A 21,162-nucleotide genomic window follows, 5' to 3' on the forward strand; every position below is an offset into this window, starting at 1 on the left:
GCAATATAGAAATAGTAGCTACCTAGATAGTGCTATAACGTGATATTACAATAAATTTTAAAAGCATTAACTTCCAGACTGTAATTATTTAAAAAAAAATTGGGACAGTAATGTATTGTGTACAATAATTTGACACCAGAGAGAAGTGGATTTCTGTGGGATTTCTGAAATTATGCCAGTTGTCACGTCAGCAAATGCCACGTTTCGAATTTTCGAACAAAGACAAAAGTAGGGATCAAGTAGTTATATATTGATTGCTAATTTAGTTTATAACGAAAAACTTGACAAATTAAATTAGGGATATTAACAACTACTCTTAAAGTTTACGGTTATAACAAAACTAAACGCTGTGTGTATTGGTTAGTATTATCGTGAATGCTTCAAGGCAAAATAGAACGTATAAGCAGGCGAGTGAGTTCCACAGGGGTGGAGGTCGTTTAAATACGTACCTTTTAGGGTGGGTTACCAAAATACGCCTAGGTTACCCTGTAATTGGTAGTGATGGGGTTTCAGTGGTTAGGATAGAGAACGGTGTAGTTGTCGTCTACGTAGGTAAAAGTTTAAATGCCTATAGCTTGAAGTGATCGTACGCAAATACTTACATTATACATAAATATGTTATTTTATTTAACACCACACCTCTTACGTTGTTCTATTCAATTAAGGCTAAAATAAAAGCAGTTTTAATTTATATACAACTCACGGTAGGCAGGTGAAATCTCGAAATGTCAAGTCTAAGTCTGGAAACATGAATTCGCACGGCTATTTTTCATAATAACTTAAACGAAGAATCCTTGGGAGATTCTAATGATAATTTTGAAATAGCTTGGAAATTATTTTCTGTTTTCTGCCAGACCTTTTAGTTCACGCGAACGAATTCGCGGACGAAGAGTAGTTCTAGGCTGAATTAGAACTTAGAACGCACATGTTATGCAGACAGCGGTTGCTTAAGAATTATCAATTCTTTTGCGATTGCCGGCCCTTTTATTATTAAATTAGATAGCGACATCTGTTGTGAAATAAACAAACTAAAAACAATATTTAACGTAATGGCAAAGTATTCCATTGCCGCTCATCAAACACGAAATACAAATCCGTCTATCCATAAACATAATTCCGAATCAAAATATCTAACCCTGCACATAGCCGCTATGTATATCCGGCACATGGCATGCGGCATACAAAGCGGCCCCTTTGATCCACATATATACAGTATATGTACGTAGTTGGTTGTAGGTAGAAGCCCTTCTATTTTCGTTGTGTCTTAACGTTTCGGTTTAAAGAGCTGGAAATGGGTTAGAATTTGTATTTTAAAGGAATATAAAAGACACGGGAATGGGGATTTGTGTACGGCTTAAAATTTCGCGAGTATTGTTAAATGAGAATTATTTAGGTGTAATCAATTTAATTTATTGACGTTTCGGCCATTTTACTATAGCTGAAGATGTAGATATGTCTTGAGACATATTTTAGTATCGGCAGATACTGTACCAACTGTACTTTCCCAGGTCAACTCTACCTAAAGTAGATAATTGTTATATAAAACAATACCTCTCCTTGCACTCAGGTTAAAATAAGCTGCCCGCCCCAACTTGGCGCAGTTATATTGAAGAAGAAAATTTACTACCTCACTCATTTTTATGTACTCGTAGGTACATTTCCAACAGTTTCGAATTTTCGTGCAATCGTTTGAACATTGTCTTCTGTACAAACAACAACAAAATTAATTTGCCAAATATTATAGTGCAGTTCTAAAATGCTTCGAATACGACAATCGATTTATATTTGAAGCCCTACATATTTTTTAGTAAATTACATAGGTACGAGGAAAAATATGTAGACCTCAATTTAGTTTAATAACGTATACTTCGCTTTCAAATATTGGCACCGAATTATCCATTTTTAGGATCTCCATTCGACTAGAAAATAGCCTCAAAGAGTACGCCGATTTACGGGAGCGTTATATGTATAATACGAGCGTCTGTAGCCTGTCTGGTATCAAAGACTCCCACTCAGTTCGATGTGTCCTAGATTACACGAGATATTGGATATTTCATCCAGTGGTTAGATAAGTCCCGCTGAACACCAGAAGTGTTAGTTAAAGGCTTAAAAAAAGTATCTGGCCTTATACTACGAAGTGCAGAATTCGAACTTCGTACCTTGCCGTCCCGCTGACGCTTATATTGTTTAATACGAGAGTGAGTGGGACGGCACGAACTTCGATTTTCGTAGTAGCCCCCCGGTTGTCAGCTCCGATGGACGACTGGAGTTTTGAGCGAATATTCGAGCGTTTTGACTGCTCGGTTAAACGTCATTAGCATCCTACGTTTATTAGAACAACGGAGTGAAAATGGCAAGAATTTTGATCACGCTAAATTTAGCATCAGTGTTAGGTTTATTTCTCATAAAAAAATATTCCTGAGCCTCCCTCTTTTACCCTCTAAGACCCTCTTTTATTAACACTTGCCAAAACCCTATGACGAAAAAAACGTACGAGGGCCAATCAACTTTTTTACCGACACTAATCTGTCCGCGATATTATTCATACAATTGCAGATTTTTGTAAGTAAACATGTTTTTCTGTAATTTAATAGATGGTGTATATGAATACATGCCATCCTACGCAAGTTTAAGCTATTAAACCGTGAAATATCTTGTTGGAAGTACGATTTTTTGGTAACGCCAGAGACAATTTTGGTAACGCAGGAGACGCCCAATGTGTTGGTAAAATAGTTAATTGGCCCACGATTGTCTTGCAAGGCCAAAGGTAAAATATAGTATATTTTTTATCGAGGGACTAAAATAAGCCAATATATACCCGAGATGGTTAGCCATCTATTTATCCGAGGGTTTATATCGAGTTTTAGTCTCGTGGTGAAAACTCTATTTTTCACTTCGATTGCAAGAAATCGCTTTCTGTGAAAGAATTAATGCGTTTCTTATTCCCCTCCAGTCCATAAAACTTTCATAGGTTTTCAAATAAATCTTTCTAGATTTCGGCGGCAAAAGATAGTATTGTGAGAATAATGAATCTATTTTAAACGTTTATGATTTACGCTCTACAACAATTTCAAAGTTTTCGCGGTACCTACCTAAGTATTTATTGCCAACCAGACATAGATATAACAAAATCGCATCGACGAAATGGTCCACACACAAACTGGAATAAATAGAATGGCGCCACCTTCTATGCCGAAAAAAGCATAGAACTAAGCCCACGTAGATTAAGAACGTAACATTTTCGTCATGAAAATGGTCCACACACAATCATATTTTATGCCAAAAACTAAGCAAGTACTGGCTGTTTGCGTAGGAGAGAGTAGTGTTTGAGAAGTAAATTAAAAAAATAATTACTTTTACTCCCTAGGGACTAAAGTACTCACTTTACTCCCGCCTCGTACTTTTACAGAATGAGAAGTGAAAAATGAATTTCTTATGACGTTGACAGTTGTCACATGATTTCAAAGAAAAAGGTGCGCAAAGTAGTTGCGCAGAAAAACGTACCTAACGCTTTTGAGTTAACGCTTGTATTCATTTCACTCATAAAATTTCCTGGATAACGTCGCGGGTTCACAGTGGATGCAGGCCGCTTCCAACCAAAGCAATTGGTCCAACAGTGGACGTCCTACACAGCTCATATGATGAAAATTTTCATGCCTCTTTCTTTTAATTCTCAATTTTACGACTCCATTATACGCCTACAGTCACCCCAGCCTACAAACTTATGCCGAGACCAACCCACGTACATCACATCACACGTCAATACGTAAATCCTTTTAATATTCATATAACAAAACGAAAACGACACATTTCTGAATATTCTTCTTAAAAAGGCACCTTGAATACCTACGACAACGACATAGAAATAATTTCAGAATTGTTAGACAAAAGCGACTGATAAATTGACTGTAATAAATTTAATTTGAGAAGATAGGTATACAATTAAACTATGTAATAAAATAAAATTATCATAGCTGCCACAATAAAAACATTTGCTATTAATAAAATAATTTGTTTCAGATATTGTCTATTCTTAGTGCTATTTGGAAAGTTAACCATAGACTCTCTTTAATTTTATTACTTCGTCTATGGTTTTCCCAAGTGACTCAGTAATCTGGGAGTAATATTACATCTAAACACGTTTGGCCCGCCGCACAATACTTAAAGACAATAATTCACGACCCAATAAATAAATATTCAACGCGCCATACATCTCACTAATTTAGTGCTACGGAACCCCATAACGGACCCCGCAGATATATATCCTGTGACATTTTTCTTTTTCTTATCTGGTCTCACCAGACGGCAGTTGGTCTCTTTTCGGCACGCACAGTTTTATATATGTGTGTTCTTCTTTGAAGGCATTTATCACCGGCCAGTGTTCGTTTTATTTAGTTTTCGTCGTAATGGATTTATTCTGTGTCTTGACCTTGCGTTTGTCGTGGCTAAAAGAGTCCTCTCCGTGTCGAAGCTTTGTCAAAGCCATAAGCCAAAGTCAAATGTAAAGTTGGACTATCTTTGGTTTGATTGGTTGAAAACCATAAGTCGTGAATTTCATTATTTTATGTCATAAAATGCAAATTTTATAAATTAAAAATATAATTTACTGTGTTGTTCCTAGAGCCGCTTGCAAGGTCTTTTAAAAAAAAGTACTTAAACCTTGTGTTAGCAATTACAGTTTCATATATTTCGACACTTCTTACTTATACTCTGAATACCAGGTTTACCTTAGAGGTTAACTCAGGAATACCAGGATCAGTTATTCTGATCCTTGCACTTCCGCTTTACCTATATCACATGTCACACAAAACAATTGAAGTACTTACTAAACTGTTTTTACCCAAAACACAAAAATGACAAAATTGTAAAGAATTTTTAGACTGGGCGTTTTCGACTTAAATTTTCAGGTTCCACCAAAGCCACCTCAACCAAAAACAATCGGTAAAACCAAGCATGTTCCGGACACTGCTAAACGCATAAATAAATTAACATTAAAATAACGAGCCAAATCCCGTGGCCGCTGATAAACGTCCCCCTACACTGGGGCGAAAATAAAATTAGTTCCGCGTCTATCGCTGTGTAGGACCCTTAACTGAAGCTTACTACGATCCCTAGTCAGGGTCCTTAACGTCTCCTTAAATAAATAGTTGTAGTTGGAGCGTGTCAATTTTTAAGCGTAAAGAACGGTAAAGGTACCTTTGCGAACCGTAGTTGTTGAGCAACTATTAATTTAGCGTTAGCCGGATTAAGTATACATACTCGTAGTAAATACAATATCGTATTAAACAAGAATTAGCATTATTGGCAATGAGGGCTATCGCGTATGAATTCGCCACTAGAGGCGCTAGTGTAGCGTGAGGTCTCCGAAATGTCAAATCTCATAGTTTCTGGGTGAGCTACGCGGGTTTATTTATGATTAGAATAATTTTGTGAATATTTTGCAATATCTGAAAATAATTATGGCAAATATGCGTTCCGGGGCAATGAATGTCTGTGTTTTGAGACAGTTTTGTCTTTCAGAAACCTTTGTCCTTCCTTTTTTCCGAACAAAACGGGGACTATGCAATACTGTGCCATGCTCGATATTTTTATGGTACGGTTTTAAGGTGTATTAAATGATTTTAATCTAAACTTTGTTTCCACGCCCATAATAACAGACTTTGAAAGCCATACTTAAAAACCTCACGCAACAGTGTGCCATCTAGTGAGACAAAAAACGATAGCCCTCATTGGCTCAGCAAACCCCGGTTCGCAACTATGATACCTCAATTGTAAGTAATTTTGGTTATCCAACATAGTTTTTATTTTATTTCTAAACTAGGTTTTGCCCACGCCTTCGCTCGAACAGAATTAGTATTTAGCTTAAAACGTTTTTGATCCCATAGGAACCATAAATTATTTTGGGATAAAAAGTAGCCTATGTACATTACCTCGAGTACTGCCTTTTCGTAACGTAACGTGTGGCAACCAATTTCATTTCGCAACTTTTCATTTCGCAAACTCTAAAACTGTAAATATTTCAGGATTTATTTCAGGGCCATCGTGTAGAACCCTTTAGGTTACCTATGTTAGGTTAGTTTTATACAACTGAAATATTACATAGTTGGGAAATGAAAAGTTGCGAAATGAAACAGGTTGCCAAACGTTATTCGCCGAAACATTAGTAAACCACATTATCTGTACGCCAAATTTCATGCAAATCCGTCCAGTAGTTTTTGCGTGATAGAGTAACAAACATCCATCCCTCCACACAAACTCCTGCGTTCATAATATTATAGTAAGTACTGGTATAATATAGTAAGAAGTAAGATAAGACGACTTCTTAAACGAGCTTTTCCCGTGGGCCTACAGTATGGGGATCTTTAAGAATGGAATGTTTTTAATGAGGGCTATCGTTTTTTGTCTCACTAGATGGCGCACTGTTGCGTGAGGTTTTTAAGTATGGCTTTCAAAGTCTGTTATTACGGGCGTGAAAACAAAGTTTAGATTAAAATCATATTTAATACACCTTAAAACCTTACCATAAAAATATCGAGCATGCCACAGTGTTGCATAGTCCCCGTTTTGTTCGGAAAAAAGGGAGGACAAAGGTTTCCGAAAGACAAAACTGTCTCAAAACACAGACATTCATTGCCCCGGAACACATATTTGCCATAACTAATTTCAAATATTGCAAAATATTCACAAAATTATTCTAATTTTATATAAACCCGCGTAGCTCAGCCAAAAACTATGAGATTTGACATTTCGGAGACCTCACGCTACACTAGCGCCTCTAGTGGCGAATTAATACGCGATAGCCCTCATTGATCGGCTACGCGAACTAGCTATAAAATACACACAATATCCTAAATCCTATCACCTAAAACAATAGTTTTGTTAGCAGCATTCTAAAGCCGTCATCTATTCGCAACAACACAATCCACTTTGATTGTTAAACAAACGTTTAGTGTCAAAACCGTGGCTGCCCGCGGGCGTACCTACCCTTTGTGGTAAAGGGTCCTATGTTCGGGTAATCGCTTACAATGTTGCCAGCTTAATTAGAACGGCCATTTTGGATTCTGTAGGGATACCAGTCTTTATTCGGTATTGTTTACTGGGTTTCAAATACAAGTGTTAGGTATATATGTTAGATTCTTATACTTATTTTTTTCGGCTACGTTTATGTGGAGCTAGGGATATACAATACAATTCAATGGTTTATGCGAGTGAAGCTGCGGATAAAGGGGTACTATAAAATACCTTTTAAAATTAATTAGGAATATATCAGCAGGTAGTTTACCCGACTGCCCGAAGGGGGTTATGTTTTTCGAATGTTTTATGTATGCATGTGTGAATGTTATTATACATTTTGCATACAAATGTATATTTTTCAGCTATCACAGCAGCATCAAAAAAAGATGAAATAAATCCAACTGCATTAATAATAAAAAAAAAAAACTAAAAAAGAAAAAACAAGTCCAGCAGTTCCGAACTCTGTTAAACAACGTAAACTTCAGCAGTCGGACCCATTACTGACAATTTATGAGCTGATCACGATTTGAATGGAATCCAAATGCTGTCGTCTAGTCGCCCAGAGCTTTGCACTGCTAAGTAGATTTATTTTTCCTTTTTAGTTTTTATTTAAATTTAAATCTGACCATCATGCAACGATTGGAAAAGCCGTATCATACTCGTAAAATATACAGTAGGTAACATACATCTTTAGCTTCCTGAAATTCAATTTGTTTGACTTTCATCATTAATCATTACCCAGAATGTTGTATAGAATAAAGCTATTCCCAGACGTCGTAAACGTCTCATTAAATCATAGACTATGGTTTCCGCACCGTGTGGTGGGCCCTTACCGCCACTTTCACGGTGCACAGGCACGAGTGGACTATCAAGTAGCTTGCGTTAATAAGTGGAAAACAAACTGTAACAAAAGTGGTTCCATTCTGGGTTTTCAAAAGTACCGATTCTAACCTCCAATAGGTACTATTTCGACATTAAAATAAAATGTATCCCTTAATAAAACAAATGTAATTAATGACTTGTAAAAAGTTTGATTTAGGAAATGTTGAGCGCAATTTTAATATAAAGTAAAATCATATTCTACCTACACTATATATTTTCTTATTAGAATTATTTAGTTGCCATTCAATCACTGTGTGAAGATTTTTATTGATTAAGTCTGGTCTTGTTTAAAGATCGGTTATTATGAATTCGCATAATTTTTACACTAAATCCTTTTAGTATTATATTTAAGGAAGTCATAATCAAAATCATCATAACTATCGTCAGCTGAAAGATTTCTACTGCTTTAATTAGGCGTCCCGTAAAGAACGCCACAATGACCAGTTCCGCGGCTTTCGCACCCATCGGGCTACTGCGATCCTCCTCAGTTCATCAGTCCACCTGGTAGAGGGCTGCCTACGCTGCGTGTACCGGTATGTGGTCGTCACCCAAGCACATATTCTTTTCACACGCAGCTCCATTCATTTAGGTCTTTCGAGTCGGTAACTACATTAAAACGAAGTACCTACCCTTGCCTACATGCAAGAGAGACCTAGCTTGAGTTTTTGAATCTATACTCTTTTGTTAATTTGTTTTATGTAAATGTTTTTCTTGTAATCTTAATTGTTTCATAGGACAATCGATCGACCGAGGCCCTATCGAAATTAAAAATTCCACAACTCCACTGCAGTTTGTGTGGGACCAGAAAAATGTTCAAAGCTACCTAATTGGATACACAGAGAACCGCTACAAAGGGGATGTTTGAGATAAAAATGAAAATTAAATCTTCCAAGCGGATGGGCAGAGTAATGTTTTTGACGGTACTGTAGGCGAGACCCCCCCGCCGTCGGGTGGGGGTGACCGCAAATCGACTATCAAAACGCTGGTGAAAAAAGTTGAAGCAGACGGCGTGACGGCAATTGTGTTGTGTTTAGCTGTGGGTGACAATCCGATCCGATACTCGTGCAAGAGTGATTAAAATTGCCACATGATTAAGAACGATCCGGTAATTTGGTTTTAGAGAGAGCGAGACAGATTTTTGTTTACACATATTCGATACACAGGAAAATATATTTTTGAAATTTTGAAAGAACGGCATGAATTAGAAAATTGAGTTTTAGATGGAAGAGGGTTCTATTTCGTGTAGTGCTGGGTGTACAAATGATTTATTGAAATTGTAAAGTTTGATTTGATATGAAGTCACAAAACAGTACAGTTTAAGTAAATATGTATACAACTCGCATGCTTATTGCGTTTGTAATGCGTCAACGGCGTCTCTATAAAACAAGGTGTGCAAAGACCCTTAGAACTATATTATTTGCTTTGTAGTATGGAAAAAAACAGGAAAAACGTAAGTAACATACAGCCTAAAAGGTATTTATTAATCCAGTCTAGTCTTGGGACAAGTATTTTTGATGACTTGTAAAGGCGTTTCCACACGTTAAGCTTCCATTGGTTTAAGATGTAGAGTCGTTAGAAAGAAAAATTCACTGTTTAGCTGGTCGAAGTAGCTCGAAGTGAAATACAATTTTGCTTTATCTCAGCTTTATATAAAGACTAATTAGAGTGATGATGAACATGTCCAGGTCATCTCACTTGGGAAGATCGAGAAGTGTTGCCATAATAACGGAGGTAAATGCTAAAAACCGACCAATAGCGTGTCGTACACGCCCAGGCTAGGGTTCCGTAGCCATTACGAAAAAATCTAATAATATGTTTCTAAGAATTTCGTACTGTGTACTGAATCTTCCAAGTTTAGGTATACTTTATACCTAAGGCTGCTATTTACTCTTAAACTACTAATAATTCTCAAGAAATCTTAGACGGTATTATTTTAATTGTAAATTTGATAATATTTACTACCGTTTTGAATTTTTCAAATTTTCCCTTTAAAGTTGAACATTTCGCAAACAGATCACTGAATAGAAAAATTGTCTTACCAACCCAATGGTTTAAAAAGACCTATCCAACGATACCCCACAATATAGGGTTACTCGAGAAAAAAAAATCATCCCCACTTTACGTCTATCGGAGGTATCATCATTTTTTTTTTACTTTTTTTAATGTACCACCTTGTCGGCGTGGCTGATATGCATATTCATGTCAAATTACAGCTTTCTAGTACTAACGGTCTCTAAGCTTACCCGCGGACAGATAGACGGACAGACATGGCGAAATTATAAGGGTTCCTAGTTGACTACAGAAACCTAAAAAGTATACTAATAATAATGCGAATTAAAGTGTAAAACGTTACTCTCCTCTTTTTTTGTTATATCACTACCACTGCAATACCTATGTGTGTAGAGTCACCAGTATCAATATCTGGCACAGCAAAGCGTGCTTAAAATATCTGATACGACTCTTTTTCTAGGGCCTGTAGGACGTGTCAGATTTTTTTCCACGCTCTACTGTGGCAGATATTAATTCAAGTGACTGTACTCGTACCATGTTATTTCATTTTGGAGTTTTGCAGAACACATAAGTGCCGCAGAGACGTGGCTGATCTCAAAAATATGTTTAAGAAGTAGTAAAGTAAAGGTACTTAGGTAGTCGAACCTCTGTAAAATAATGTCTATATCTGTTATTGCTCTTAAGCGTCGCCTATTGCTTACTTGGTAAGAGATCACCACCGCCCATAAACATCTGCAACACCAGGGGTATTGCAGATGCGTTGCCAACCTAGAGGGCTAAGATGGGATACCTCAAGTGCCAGTAATTTCACCGGCTGTCTTACTCTCCACGGCGAAGCACAACAGTGCAAGCACTGCTGCTTCACGGGAGGATTAGCGAGCAAGATGGTGGTAGCAATCCGGGCGGACCTTGCACAAGGTCCTACCACCTGCTTTCTGGATCGCTTACAATTTGTGGTGTATTAGGTACAATAAAGAGCCATTGTATTGTTTTGTATTGCCACTCACCTTTCTTCATCGCTGTCATATCACCATTGCACATCTGCGGCCCGGGGCTGAGGCTGTGCAGCTGGTACGGCGGCGTCCTGGTGTCAATCTGGCCGGGCCAAGGCGCCCGCGGCCAAGTGGACTGGGAGCCCAGGAGTCGCAGACGCTCGTACACAGGCGTGTTGCAGTCTGACGGGGGCGGCTGCGAGGTGGTCTTTTCTTTCTGAGCTGCTAGGTTCCGGAGCACCCGGTTGATTGAGGATACCTGGGATAATTAAAAAAAAAAGTGTAAGCCATGACAGGCTAGTTGTTTAGTCTATGGCCTCTTAAGCAGAGGGTTGTGGGTTTGTAGCTCGGACACATCACCTTTACACTTAAAATTTACCATGGGTTTTTTCTGAAGGAAAACTTATTAAGGGATGTTTAACAATATGAATAAAACTAAGCGCCCTCGTACAAACATCACCCACGTTAAATAAGATTTTAGCCGCACTGTATTATTATTTTGCTGCAAAAAAAATATAAGGCCAGAAAATAGTTTATTACAATAAAAAGTTAGAGCTTGAATTTATATCGATGTTTTGAGATTAAATCGATAGAGCCAATACAGTGTTTTATAATTAATTCGATCCAGTAAGACACTGAAATATTTTTTGTATCCGACATCGATATTTCGATAAGGACTCGCGTGATGACATGCGATTGGAAAGGCGTACTAAAAATCGATAATTAATTTCATTTTGGATTCTTCGTCCCATATACATAGATAGAGGGTTTAAAAAAAGGCAGAGCATCAAAGGTATGGTTTTGTTTTTATTTGAACACTTACATTATTCAACAAAGGTCAGCTACGTATAATGGACATGTGAATGAAATGTTTTATCCAGTATTCATTACTAATGCGTAAGTTTGTTATGTGTGTTTATTTGATGTTTGTTTGTATTTAAGATTTATTATTTCCACGAATACACTGTAATTAGATAACTTTTAAGTATATAATAATAAATCTAACATTTATTTTTGAAGGAAATACCTACCTTTTGTTTACAGGCAGTTAGCCCTCTTCAATGTTACTTGATGAACTTTGTTAAAATTTGAAAAAGGTAATTGATTGATATGGATAAGTGGATAAAATAAAATAATTAATGAATCATGTGATAATGGTGAAATGACTAGCCCTTTTAAACTAAAGCCTTTCAACTAACGGTGTACGAAATGTATGGGATATTTCTGTTTTTTTTTTTTAAATAAGTTATTGATGTGGTTTTACTCATTGGGTAACGAACTTTTGATATCAGTTTAAATTTTTCTGATATCCTTTACGGAGTAATGGTCTGGCTACATCCTGTATAATATTCGAGTTCTTTCTTGAATGTACTCATTACTGTACTAGGTACTGTATGGCTATGATATGCCATGCTTGGTAGACTCAACAAGTGGGCATCTTAGTCAAGTTTTCTCATCATTTACAGCTACCAAGAAGCCTGTTAGTAGATCTCAAGATAATAACAATCCGAGATAATAAAATCACAATTAACCGACCACCCAACGCAACCAAATTACAAAATTCAAAATTGTCGCCGCACCATGTGACAGCGCGCCAAAACGGACGTACGACGTAACTTAGACGTAGAGGAAGGCCGTAAGACGATAGATGGTAACTCGATACGCTGCCGCGGTGGTCCGCGCCACGCGGTGACTGGCAGCTGGCACGATGGCCGATGGACCGAGAAAGCGCGGCACGTTCGAACGCGACTTTTAAATATGTTTTGTTTTTTCTTCGTTGCCTATGATGAGGATGGTTGACAGTTCGTATTCTTAGTTTTATCTTTTTTGATATTGAATGGCCAGCGTTATAAAGATTGTGGAGAGTTTGCAAGCCGATATAAGAGATGGAGATCGTAAAAAGTTTTAAATTCCTTTGATCAGATGTGCTCGGTGCTAAGTTTTATTAGCTTGTTAACAATCAAACAGAAATTAATAGAGTCACAACAGATAGATTTGTTCGATCAGAAAATTATAACAAGCCAATAATTAAAAGTCGACAAACGTCCAGGGCGCTCACGGCGCTCACGTAGAAAAATCGTCAATTTCTAGAAAGGGTTGAGTCTCGACAAGTCTTTCAGATGAAATGGAAATTTTTAACAAGCAGTTTATAACGAGCCCGATGACCCGATGAGATGCGCCACTTAAATGTTTATTTTCAATTACCTTCCAATTAACAGGTAATTATGAATTTGCTGCAAATAATTGGCAAATATTCAGCCAGCATTCATTCTAAATTTTAATATTATTAATACAATAATGTAATGAAAGCATAAACAAACCGCGCACAGAAGTGTGGCCATGCGTGAAAAACGTCTGCCACTGGCCGCTTGTAAAAAAAGCCGATGCAAAGTACAGACCTGTAAACAGTCGCTTAATTCGAATTACACACACGGATTGACTCGTTTCCATGACTCTACTAAAACCAATTAGTAAATAACCCTTAATTTTGTTTATATGTATGAATTAAATTTCTTTTAAACTGAACATAGACAATGTATGGTTAACAATGTGTGCATGTTCATTGGACTTAAGTGTTTTTGTGGTAGTTCACGGTGCGTTAGTTTTGGTTGTGATTTAATTCGGTTTTTGAATCCAGTAGCTGGGATTTTTTTTATTTTACCTACTTTGGTTTTTTGGGTTAGGATTAAGAACCTGTTTAAGCTGCAACTCACAAGAAACCATGACTAAGTGCATTCACACGCAAGTAATAAATGTAAAGAACAAATTGTTTACAATTAGTGAAACGCTGCAGGCATTATCAAAACGTTTCTGTTTGTTTCTTAAGCAATTAAACACTAGGTACGCAAAGGCTGAAAACGGGCTATTTTAGTATACAATTGAACATTATATTTATTTGAAAGCAAATAAAAAACAAATTTTATAAGTTAATTTATAATTATAACCTGTACCTAAATAAATCGTTTTTTTTATAAGTTGTGCCTTGGGAGGATTGTTTAATAGTGTTCACTACCTACCTCATTGTTAGACAAAGCGAAAAAAGAATAAAATTAAATGTTATTGACATTCATAACTGGCTTTCCTTCAAATAAGAAATCATTAAAATTCAACACCCTCCCTGCACTCGCAAACCTCTTTAACTCTAACTAGATTACATATTTCATATTTACTAACAAAACTTAGCGCAATCAAAAGCTGCGATCAATACCGCCCCTCTATTTGCGCGGACTCTTTACAAGATGGTTCGTGAAAAAAATTCGCTCTAAGCTTATTGAAAAGTATTCGCGCCCTGCCTTCACGGACTTTGAGCAAATATAAGATAATTTTCCCGCTTCACCTCACCCGGTATTTAGGGGGCACCTTTCATACTTTTTTAGCCGTTTGACGGTACGTTTTTGACGCAATTTATTTTGTATTCAAAATGCGCTGTTGCTGTTTCGAGGTTTGTGTTGAAATGACGGTAATTATCTTATGAGTGGTTCTTGAAGTACTTGATTGCTTTCAAGTGTTAAGCATAGTTCGACATTAAAAATGTAAAATTCTTTCATTTTGAGGGACAGATTGACGTATGAGCTGTTTGCGTAGGTACTCGTGGCTCGCGAGCATTTTCGCTCGTTTATTACCTAAGTTTACGAATTTTGCCAAACAACATACGGTTTGTTCATGTACTTAATACAAAAAAACCACAACAAATGTAATGGAAAGATGTTTCTTTTGCAGCTTAATAAGGTGTTTTTTTCCAAAATATAATATCGGTAATTGCAGCGGGCTATATTTTGCGCAGATTGAGTTATCGTCTTTCACTCAGTAGGTAATAAATAGTTAGCTGTATAGATATTGGAAAACGGAAGTATACCTACCGACCTACCTACTCGAATATCGATTATGTATCTAATCAAAACCGACTTTAGCAAGTTTAACTATCGACGTAGTTTGACCCTTCATAAGTTTACTTAGTTACCGGATCACATACCAAGTGTGTAGAATGAACAACCTCAGTGGATAAAGTAAGTAATATTGAAGTAAACCAATTACTACATAGATGTAGTATTGTTTTGGTTAATACAATTTATGTTTTTTGTTCGGTTATATACATAATATTTTTGTTTCAATTAGCGAAAAAGTATTGGTAAGTCTTAAAACCTTATAGTTTGATAAGAAATTTTGGTTTTTAGTAACCGATAGAATAAAAAAGAAAAGGGATACCATACGAATACCATAGAATAGATAGAAAACCAGTATTATACCTACTGTCGTTAGTTTAGATCTGCGATGCGGGAGAAAGAGCGATATATGCTTATGTAACTAACTATATCATTGAATAACTATATCACTGATAAATACCTAAAATGACCAAAGGTATAGATATTTATCGTAAATATAAAGCGGGCTGTTATTGCTACGAGTAATCGTCCGAGCACTCACGAGCGCATTTACCATCTCTTTCTACCATCATCATCCGTTTGAAAGAGAGAAATAGTAAGTGCGTTAGAGAGTCTTCAAGTATCATTGTCATCCATGTTAGCAATAGAAAGACATCTAGGCCTTAGGTCCACGCTGAGCGCTAGCTAGTGACCAAGATCTCCATTCGTACACCTGCACATTATTCTCACTCTCTCTGGCACAGACGTTCTCTCGAAAGTAGAAGTCACATCTTCCCGACTTCGCCAGACTGTCACGTCTTCCCTCCCTACCGTCGGTACGCAACTCACCGGGTATCAAATAAAGCAGTACTTACATTCACCATTGTTGACAAAGACCCCGGCGGGGCAACCTGCTGTGCATTGTATGCGGCACTTTGCGCCAATATTTTGGGTGACTTTCGCGAATGTTTTTAGCTCTACGTTTACGCTTACTAAGCGAACAACTGCTGCATTTCTATGATTATTCCTTTGTTTTTGCGCTTTTAAATCAGGCGATTGGATTGGATGGAGGTGAGTTCGTGCCATTGTCGAGTAAATGTGTTTTGTTTTAGTCTTTGGGATGTACTTGGTATACAATTGTATGAATTATTATGTATTATAACAGATATTACTTATACAAAGTAATAAAGCCAGTTAAAAATTATTTCTAAAGTACCTTTTTATACGACGAAACATCAGTAGCAGTTTTAATTCAATCAATAGTCTACTTAATTGCTTCCAGTAATCGATTGGCACATTTCTTTGAATTGTCCCATACAATGTGTTGTTACCCAAATCATGTGAATGGCTCTTTATTAGTAAATAGGTAGGTGGGTAGCTTTGAAGTATCAAAGCTATTGAAAATTAGATTTTACAGTTAACTGAAAATTAATCTAATTTTACGGGTTGAAATACATTTTTATTAAACAGCTGTTTCTTGATATTATTTGTCCATGGTGTCAAATACCATATTAAAATAAATCATTTTAATTGTTAGTCCAATCACACGGACCTCATAATACAATTCCGCACAAAGACTCAAAGTTAGTAAACAATACCACTTAAACCGCACACTACCAACGTAACGCCTTGCAACCCCGCCCAAACCAAGATGACAGCAGAAGTCAAAACTGCGCCTAATTCGCGCATTTCCCACGGAATTTAAATTTAATTGTCGATTTACTATTGTTGGCAATCAAAGAAATAGGTCAATAACTAAAGAAGCCATTGTTTGATTGAGTCTTATAGGCAGTTTGTCAATACGTTGTAGTATTGTGACGCGACGCGGGGGGTGTATAGCCCTTGTAAGCAAGTCTAAGGTGCGTTCAATTGTATTCAAAATCATTTGAGGGTGAAATGATATGCAGCGATTTATTAGGTGCGTTCAGAATGTTCTCATCGGCGGGACTTAATGTGTGAATGAACTGTTATGTTGGCAGCATTATTTGCCCATAAATCAATTAAAAGGAGGCGGTGTATGTGGACCAATGTGTCCCACTGTTCTGGTGTCAAATGTCACCTTTATTTAACCGTTAATGTTTATTATTTAACTAAATACAAAAACTTTCTACTGAAATGTTTTGTCATTATTGTATCAGTGAAGTGAACAAAAAAAAACTGGGAAATATCCATTCCACTATGCCCGGTAGAGCGTGCAACAATCCTTGTTATATTATTGTAAATAATAAATAAGTGTGATTTTTCCCGCCTTATTCCGTCTGAGTCGGCGGCAGGACGCGATTTTCCACTAGATGTGTCGCCAGAATAATAAAATCCCGACAAAAATTCGGACCGAACGGCTGGCGGAAAATTGATTATTGATTTATTTTATATTTGTACATGTTAGGGTTGCGCGTTGCTATGCTATCTAGTCTCGTTTTAGACATGAATAAATAAAATAACATTTATGAAAATTCATCGCAATTTTTGTTCTAAGATCTTTTACAAGCGGATACAAAAATACATTGATAAGTTTCTAAATTTTTCCAATATTTGATATTGCTGATGTATAAAAACAACGTGCACATAAAATGAAAAATGCTGCAAAAGTTAAACTTAAAGTTATCTAATATTAAATGATATAGTAACGGATAACTCACGTTTTAAATCTCTATCGTCTGCTCACGCGAGCAGAGCGGTGGCGCGTAGTGCACGTATTGCGGCAGCCGCCGAGTCGAGTGCGCCTGCGAAGAAGGGCTACGAAATAGCCCGAAACATGTCGAGCTAAACTCGATTTAAGACGTGAGATCCGTTACAATATCATTTAATATGAGTGAGTCTCACGGTAGTTCAATGTTCAAAATTAAACCTACCTAAGATTATTAATTTATTATAAATAAATAAAAAATTTAAATGACAATATGGCATTGTCTAATAAAAGTCGCCATATTGGTACAATAATGAAGTGAAAACCGAGGGTCAATACAATTAAATACCTACATCTTTGAAGCCCAACCAAATGGCAAAAGTCAATTGTGTTTACTTGGCGAACCGGTCTTCAATAATAATTTTACTTTAATGGCAATAATAGTACATTATTATTATTAAATAATAGTGTATTATTGCAGTCGGCACGGGGATGAACGCTCCAGCGATTGTGAATGACATTCAACGGTTTTTATTTTAAGTACATTTTTTCGTTACTCTTGTATTGTGCGAAAACATTTATGGTCTGACGCGTGCTGTAGACAATGAATAAAAATCTAAATTAGAAGTTTTTTTCTACAGTAACACATATTTGTAAATTTGACTTTATATTGAAAACAGTTCGGAAAATAAAATGTTAACTGGAAAATACTACGTTTGTGGTTAGATACTAACCTAAATAATGGTTACTGGCTGGATTGAATCTTCCTCTATGTCGATTACTAGTTCAAATTTTAAATCGCTTGCACTGGCAATACGATACCAAGTTACCTAGTTCCATTGACAAATTGATTTGAGCAAGGCGCCAATTTCTCTGTTTTTATAAGATCTTTGTATTTATTTTCACACCATTTCGGCCATAATTAAGTAAAATCGTTAGTACTAATCAACCTACTGACTTAAATGTCCTGAGGTTATTAGAGTTAAAATTGAATACTTTGATAAATTTTCTGGTATTTTGCTTACTTACATACAACCCAAATTCTCCATTGGCTTTGAAGATAAGTAGGTACCTACAGCCGAAGTAAATTTGTAATTTGATTAGTACCTAATTAAATATAGGTATGTAACTTGGAAGTATTGCAGACAAAGCCAGAAGTAAAAGCTTGTACAGAAAAAATGGTAAAGCTTGACATGAACCATAATATGATAATAAAAAAAAACCTCAATTACAACATGACAACTCAATCTTAGTCAATCCTAAATTTACAAGATAAAATCTTATTACACATCTGTTATTAACAAATTACAGAACAGATTCTCCATTGTAATCGGACCTCACTTGCGGCAAAATCACTACTTTAATTACAGCTGTAATCACCGAATTAAATCTAGCGTCCAATTCATTGAAAAAACTCATAAATATGCAACAGTCACGATACGCTGTTATTACGTTTAATACCCTCCCTCGAACAACAAAAACCCGACAAGGACATCGTTTAATACACAAAGCAACACTCGAGAGTGTGGACGCCGCATAAAATTATAATAAATATCACTAGAGCAGGACGCTGGCTGGATGTAGTGCGCTAGATAAGGATGGCAGCGGTCATCCCTTGCATGGCGGTCTTTATGCAGTGCTGCCAACTTACCACAGTAAATTCTAAAGGTGACAATGCATTGACATGTCATTTGGATGGGGGGCTACTACGTGTCGTGTGGGGTAGTAATATCATAACTCATGGTTCTAGTAGGGACTAAATGACTATGAATTCTGATTTAGATCGCTTTATGGTGATTTCGCGCCGTCAGGGCTCGGACGGGACTGTGAAATTGTAAAATGCGTTTAAATTTGATAAATAGATGTGTAATGTGAATGTCGAGGGCCCTAATGTGTGAAATTCGCACTTCAACTGGTTGGTTATTGAAATGTTTTTGTTCAAGACATAAAATTTGACAAATTTAAGATGTTTAATTAAGTTAGCTTGTATGTTTTGTTTATTCTATTATGATTACTTCAGAATTAATATCCAATTATTAAATAACATGATGTTGAAAAAAAAAACTTCATATTTTTGAAAGTACACTACAGTCAAATCTTTATCTTTCAACTAATCCATCCACTTGCCTTGTAGTAAAAAAATACTAACAATACGTAATTGAGTACTCAATTTAGAGTTTTCTATGGACTTGTAATAATATATTGTACTACATATAATGAAAATTGTATGAATATCATACTTTAGAGCTCAAACATTGATACCTAAAAACTGTTTGCCATTATCACTTTCTGAGTTGACACGTAACCCTTTGCTACGGCGCGTAGCAACGTAGGCGTAGCAATGCTACACCGTATACATTATTCATTCTTATTCCACTCTTAATGTCACATTTTAACATATTTGTACTTGCAAAACATGACACTGAATCTTGAGATTTGGCAGAAAATGTGAGTGTTAAGACCGTCTGTGTTATTTATCCGTCGTTACGTTTAAACGGAGCAACCATCCCTAAATGATTTCATTGATTCGAAAGTTAGTACGTATTTGTTAGTACAGCTCTTCTTGGATACTCTTCCTCATTGTAGAAGATGGTGTACGTTATCTATCATGAACTTTGAGGCTTTATGTACCAGCTGCTTCAATTTCATCCAGTTTTTCTTGTTTAGGGTTAGATTTATATTACAGGATTGGAAAACTAGCTAGAGCAGTTATTTGGTCACATCATCTAGTTATGTGATCTAATGTTTTTTCTCTATTATGGTATACAAGCCTTGTATCATCCTTAGGGTGATTTAAAAATGAAGTGATTCGGATTTCAGATTCAGCTTGTCAAGGTTAACCAGTTGGTGACAGTTTAATTCATATTTTTTATGTTTAAACTAGCCGTTACCCGCGACTCTTTCCGCGCAGAATTCGTTTATCGCTATCCTATGTCCTATCGTTTAAAACTAACCTATGGTCCTTCTACGGGACTAAAATTATCTGTATATCGAATTTCATCTAACTCGATTCAATGGTTTAGATGTGATGAAGTAACAAACAAACAAACAGACTTGCAAACTTTCCCATTTATAATATTAGTGGGAAGGGAATATTTTCTGATAATATAACTGACGGACGAACTAAAAAGATTTTTTTAAGACTCTAGACTATTTACATGCACGCATCAACATATATTAGTGTTGGTGTTCAATAAAGAGTTGTTGTATTATATTGTATTGTAAATGTTGTGAGCTCGGCACATTTATGCTATGTTCCTGACGGTATGTATTTTCCAGCCTACACTGCCAACTTCCATACCCAATATGTATCTGTGTACGTATGTACCGCAAGCTATGTAACTAATAACCAGCATGGGCCGAGCAGCGGTCAGACGGTACATAGCGCATGTTCACGCGTATATATATGTAGGAAGTATTAGCGAGAACCTATTCGGATAGTTCGTAGTTGGTTCAGTTGCATATCGTAACTGTAATGTTTAGAAAGTTCAAAGATCGACCGGAACTTCATAGTTACCCGTAAGAATTTTAAAATAGGTATGAAAACATCAGTGAGTGAGTGAGTGAGTGGTGAGCATCACACCACAACACACAGATTAATGTGAATGCGGTTTTAGAAGAGAGAGAAATAAATTACAATGTTGTCTTAAACTAACTGTTGCTCGTAACGTAATGTCGTGTCTTGTATGAAAACAGCGCCACCTATCGGATACAAGACTGTGTTAGGTAGGTATAATAATATGCTGGAACCAACCACACAGTCATATTTTTTTAC

General features: G+C 36.4%; 1 protein-coding gene across 4 annotated transcripts in view; it reads right to left on the reverse strand.

Moving 5' to 3' along the window:
* LOC141435763 (paired box protein Pax-6-like) overlaps positions 1-21,162 on the reverse strand; it is a 200,550-nt gene that overhangs the window by 150,540 nt on the left and 28,848 nt on the right. For all 4 annotated transcript variants that reach the window (XM_074098571.1, XM_074098569.1, XM_074098570.1 and 1 more), the window contains exon 5: positions 10,914-11,157. In XM_074098571.1, coding sequence (XP_073954672.1) covers positions 10,914-11,157 — 244 coding nt within the window. The remainder of the gene's footprint in view (positions 1-10,913; positions 11,158-21,162) is intronic.

Source organism: Choristoneura fumiferana, chromosome 15, assembly GCF_025370935.1.
Source record: "Choristoneura fumiferana chromosome 15, NRCan_CFum_1, whole genome shotgun sequence".
NCBI lineage: Eukaryota > Metazoa > Arthropoda > Insecta > Lepidoptera > Tortricidae > Choristoneura > Choristoneura fumiferana.